At 42.9% G+C, this 6,000-nt stretch overlaps 1 protein-coding gene across 1 annotated transcript in view; it reads left to right on the top strand.

Annotated features, from left to right (window-relative positions):
* The first annotated feature begins 474 nt into the window (after nucleotides 1–474).
* TSEN54 (tRNA splicing endonuclease subunit 54) overlaps nucleotides 475–6,000 on the top strand; it is a 73,463-nt gene continuing 67,937 nt past the window's right edge. The window contains exon 1 of the mRNA XM_082271397.1: nucleotides 475–576. Coding sequence (XP_082127523.1) covers nucleotides 569–576 — 8 coding nt within the window. The 5' untranslated portion in view covers nucleotides 475–568. The remainder of the gene's footprint in view (nucleotides 577–6,000) is intronic.

Raw genomic sequence — 6,000 nt, 5'->3', positions numbered from 1 at the left:
ACATTGCAACAATCGCCATTTTATTCCTTAGGGTCTCTGCTAAAAAAAAATGATAATGTTAGGGGGCTCTAAGGATTTTTTTTTAGCAAAATCTACTGATTTAAACTTGTAAAAAAAGTACCAGAAAATTCTGGTCTTAAAGTGGTTAAAATTAAAACTGTAAAAAAGATCTGTAAGATGTTTTATTACAAATGACTTCTGTGGTGTGCATTTGCAAAAATAGGAATTTTCTGTGCTGGTTTTACTCTGTTTTGCACTGATTTCAAAAGGCAAAAAAAAAATACGATAGCAGTTTTATATGGTAAATATCGCCATCTAGTGGGGAAATGCAGTAAATCCGTCTAATCTATTCTTTTCCTAGGGTCCTATAGCCTGAGAGCTCAGCGGGTCGCCAGCAGATGTCGCTGTGGGAGATTTCCGCCGATCCTTTTGTACGGAGCACACAGGCAATGTTCAGTGTCCTGGTATAGCGGAGGGATAGGACAGTGTCCGCTCCTACTCGTCTCCTATCACAGCTTGTCATGAGGGCGGAGCCGGGACCGGATATCCGGCCGGGGAGCACTTCCTGATGTTAAGGTAAGGCTGAGCACACGTGTAGGTGCTGTATGTTTATGTAGGACTGGCCTGTGCATATGAGGACAGACAGAGTACTTTACATGGGAACTTTCCCCACAACCTAGTAAATGAGGGGAGCTCTGCTCACTTCTATCTTGTCCCACAATGTTTATTTCCCTTGTATGTGATTGGCTGTTCTCTGTAAAGTGGAGTTATATCTCATTTAGGAAACTGGGGAAAATTCCCTTGTAAAGTGCATAGCCCATCATTTCTGTGCTCCAGTACACCCTGAAGAGTGATCTGTGTCACCCCCGCTCTTCACCTCTATGCTGATCACAGTACACAGTGACTGGTCACTGCTAGGGTTGTCACCTCATCCCTATAGACTAGGACAGATATGAATTACACAGGTTCTGAGGCTGATATAATGCACAGAAGGCACCCAGTGACATTATTATCCCCTTATCAGCCAAAGAACCTGTGTAATTAACCACTTCTGGACTGGAAGGATTTGCCCCCTTAATGACCAGGTTATTTTTTGCGATTCGGCTTTAACGGACAATTGCGCGGTCGTGCGACGCTGTACCCAAATACAATTGACGTCCTTTTTTTCCCCACAAACAGAGCTTTCTTTTGGTGGTATTTGATCACCTGAGATTTTTATTTTTTGCGCTATAAACAAAAAAAGCGACAATTCTGAACAAAATTATATATATTTTTCACATTCTGATATGACATTCCCAAAAAAAAATGTAAAACATTTTTTTTTACATTTTAGGCCAATTTGTTTTCTGCTATATATTTTTGGTAAATAAAAATTGCAATAAGCATATTTTAATTGGTTTGCGCAAAAGTTATCGCGTCTACTAACTACGGGAAAGATTTGTCATTTTTATTGTTTTTTTTTTTCTTTTACTAGTAATGGCGGCGATCTGGAATTTTTTGCAGGACTGCGACATTGCATCGGACTCCTAACTGACATTTTTGACACTTTTGGGGGTACCAGTGACATTACTACAGTAATCAGTGCTAAAAATTTGCACTGTTACTGTAAAAATGACACTGGCAGGGAAGGGGTTAACACAGTATGTGATCAAGGGGATAAATGTGAGCCTCGGGGCGTGTTTCTAACTGTGAGAGGCGTGGCTTGTGAAATTACCATAGAGACCTGTGATATATACCTATATAGAAGGATCACAGGAGCTCTATGATCATTTCAGGGAGAACGGTCAGCTGTTTTTACAACAGCCGACCGTCCTCTCTCAGCAGGGAATGATTACGGGTGTCAGGCGGCAATTGGGAGCCACCTGACTGCTGCATCAGCTTCCCTGCTGCCGAGTGGGAGGGTGCTCTCCCCCTAGCTGCAGGTGTGCAGCCGACGTATACCTATGTTGGTTCATGCAGGAGGGCCGCCCTGCCTCAGTATAACTGCGGCGGGAAGTGGTTAATCAGCCACAGAACCTGTGTAATGTGTGTCCTGGTTTTACCCCCCTTAATGACCAGGCCATTTTTTGCAATTCAATTGCTTTAATTGATAATTGCACGGTCATGCGACACTGTACCCAAATACAATTGATGTCCCCCTTTTCCCACAAATAGAGCTTTCTTTTGGTGGTATTTGATCACCTCTGCGATTTTTAGATTTTGCACTATAAACAAAAAAAGCAACAATTTTGGAAAAAAAAACCAATATTTTTTACTTTCTGCTATAAAACATTCCCACTAAAAAAAATAAAATCTAATTTTTATATCAGTTTAGGCCAATTTGTATTCTGCTACATAATTTTGGTAAACAAAAATCCCAAAAACCATATATTAATTGGTTTGTGCAAAAGTTAAAGCGTTTACAAACTATGAACAAATTATATAAAAGAACATCCGTGCTAAATCTGAAAAATAAAAATGTATACAGTAAACCCCCGCTACATCGCGGTTCAGTTTTTGCGGTCCCGGTATATTGCGTTTTTTTTAGTAATGTTATTTTACTATATAAATCATTAAAAATGAAATATTTTTGTGTTTTCCATAGCTCTTGCTATGTCTCTCAGTATCTTTTATGTGTTTAACCACTTAAGCCCCGGAAGATTTTACCCCCTTCCTGACCAGGGGTTTTTTTGCAATTTTTTCACTGCGTGACTTTAACGGACAATTGCGCGGTCGTGCGACGCGGTACCTAAACGAATTTCACGTCCTTTTTTTCCCCACAAACAGAGCTTTCTTTTGGTGGTATTTGATCACCTCTGCGATTTTTTTTTTTTTGATCATGCGCTATAAACAATAAAAGAGCGTAATTTTTGCAAAAACAACATTTTTCACATTTTTTATATGAAATTCCCCCCAAAAAAATGTAAAAATCAAAATTCTTTAACATTTTCGGCCAAATTGTTTTATGCTACATATGTTTGGTAAAAAAAATCGCAAAAAGCGTATTTTTATTGGTTTGCGCAAAAGTTATCGCGTTTACTAACTAAGGGAAAGATTTCTGTCATTTTTGGTGTTTTTTTTTTTTTTTTTTAACGAGTAATGGTGGCGATCTGTGATTTTTTTTTTTTTTTTTTTGCGGTACTGCAACATTGGGGCGGACAGATCGGACCCTTGACTGACATTTTTGACACTTTTGGGGTTACCAGTGACATTACTGCAGTAATCAGTGCTATACATATGCACTGTTACTGTAAAAATGACACTGGCAGGGAAGGGGTAAGTGTGTCCTAGGGGCGTGATTCTAACTATAGTGGGACATGGCTACTAGTGTAAAAACGGAGCGGGAGAATGACAGGCGGCTTGTTTACATAAGCCGCTCTGCCTTTCTCCCGCTGTACCGACGATCGTAGTGTGACCGGCGGACGATCGGGTCGCCGTAGGTCCCCTTCCATAGGGAAGCTGCGGACCCGTTCTAATAGGAGCGACACAAGTCGCTCCGACTTAGAAAAAGGGTCCGGAGCTTCTTTGGGGCAACCCGGAGGCGACCGCCATAGACTTCAATGTTATGAAGTTCGTGGCGGCCGCTCCGAGGTCGCGGCGCGCTGCTCGCACCGCGACCTCGGAGGTCGCCTGGGGAAGTCGGATCGCCCCTATGTGAACGGGGCCTTAAAATACCATGTTTATCTGCTCCTCAAGTCTGACTTTAGAATTGATACTTTTCAGTGAGCTGGATGACTCATTCACTCACTCAATAGAAACAGCTCTGGTAATATGATCCTAGAGTGAGAGACTTAGCTCCTCCCTGTAACCAATCAGACGACTCCCACTCAGCACACACCCACATGCTTTTTCCAGGGCTCAGACACAGAAACACTGCTAATACAAGCAAGTTTCTGTAGATAGAATTAGATAGATAGAATTAGCTATATATATATATATATATATATATAGATAGATAGATAGATAGAGATATACATACATACATACATAGGCATAGCAGCATATCATATACATATACACACAGGCATAGCAGCCCACATTACATTATTATATAGCCATCAAGCAGTGTCTGGCCTACCTGGTGATGACGGTCCTGGCACTCTGATCCGATTGCCTGGTCTTTAAAGGGGCAAATCCTTGCGGTCCAGAAGTGTTTAAACCTGGAGGAGGACCGGTGTTTTTATCTATTAATGACTTTACTATTGCTTTAGGCCTGGTTCACATGTATGCGGGTTGGTGGTTCACATGTATGCGGGTTGGGGGCCCACATTTGCACAGGCATAGCAGCCCATTGATTTGAATGGGCCTGAGCTGCTATGCCTGCGTTTTCGGGTGAAAAAAGGCACATGCAGAATTTAAAAAAATGCAGTGGCCATGAAATCCATCCTTCTTTTGCACCATGCGACTTACCTGCCGTTGCTGCACACGCAAACTGTGTTTTTAAATGCCGTGCCCGCGTATATAAAAAAACGCAGAAAGCTTGCCAGAGCAGGAACTGCAGGTAAATTTCTTGGTGCAAAAGCAGGATGGATTTCAAGGCCACTGAATTAAAAAAAAATGCTGCATGCACCTTTTTTCTGCGGAAAATGAGGGCATAGCAGCCCGTTCAAATCAATGGGCTGCTATGCCTGTGCAAATGTGGGCCGCCAACCCGCATACATGTGAACCAGGCGTAAAGCAATAGTAAAGTAATTTATAAATAACAACACCGGTCCTCCTTCAGGTTTAACCACTTCTGGACCACAAGGATTTGCCCCCTTAATGACCAGGCCATCGGATCGGAGCCGAGCGCCAGGACCAGTTAGGCCAGACACTGCTTGATGACCTATTTTAGGCCTGGTTCACAGAGTCTGTACTGACTGACTATATAATAATGTCCATAAGTGAACCAAAGCCCCTAAATTCAGCAATGAAATTCAAGTGAGGTAGAAATTTAATAATTTAAATTCAATAATTGAATACCGTGATAATACCGTATACCGTGGCAAAACCTTAATCAATTAATCGCAGCATGAAAATCTGATACCGTCACAAGCCTACCTGCACCATGCCCGCAGCCCCTGTTTTGGGTCTCATGGTGGTCCAGTTGGGTCAAGTAGCTGCTGCATTTCCCACCCTATGCTTATACTGCTGCATTTCCCACCCTATGCTTATGTTTTCCCAATTTTCTGAGGTAAAATTAGGTGCCTCGGCTTGTATTCGGGTCGACTTATACCCCAGTATATACGGTAAGTAATTTTTCTCCTTCACTGATGTGCGCTGATGAGGCGGCACTGATGAGGTGGCACTTATGGGCACTGATTAGGAGGCACTAATATGCCACACTGATGGGCACTGATAGGTGGCACAGATGAGCAGGCACTGATAGGCGCTGACTGACACCCCTATGGGCACTGATTGTGGGCACTGATGGGCATTGGTTGGGGTGACTTATGGGCCCTGTTTTTGCTTTACTGTAATCAGGGCACTGATGATCAGTACCCTGATTACCTGTCCTAGACTCCCCTTTGAGGAGGAGCTGCTGATCGGCTCTCCTCGCCACACACTCTGACAGTGTGAGGAGAGGAGAGCCGATAAACGGCACTTCCTCCTTTACATGTGACCGGCTGTGATTGGACACAGCCGATTACATGGGTAAAGAGCCATGTCATATGACGTCCTCCCAGAACGAGAGCTGCACTGCTCTGCCGTCATTTGACGGTGGGCGGGCGGCAATTGGTTAAACTTGGAAACAAACCGTGCCAGAAAAAGCCTGTTTTTCAAGTGGTTAAAGGATCTGCTACTGAAGGCTTGGTGCCAAATACCACAACATATCTTCAGAGGTCTAGTGGTGTCCAAGCCTAGATGAATCAGGGCTGTTTTGGCTGCAAAAGGGAGACCTACTAAATATTAGGTGGGTAATCATAAAGGTATGGCTGATCTGTGTATATGCATACAGCCAGCATCTGTTTGCTGGAAGCCATCTATCTAATCCTGTGTTCACAGAAATTAACATCTGGGCATTATGTATAGGATTGACAG

Source organism: Pelophylax lessonae (genome assembly GCF_965119305.1).
Source record: "Pelophylax lessonae genome assembly, chromosome: 11".
Lineage (NCBI taxonomy): Eukaryota > Metazoa > Chordata > Amphibia > Anura > Ranidae > Pelophylax > Pelophylax lessonae.
Note: the sequence above shows the minus strand (reverse complement) of the source record. Positions and strands in the feature narration are given on the sequence as shown.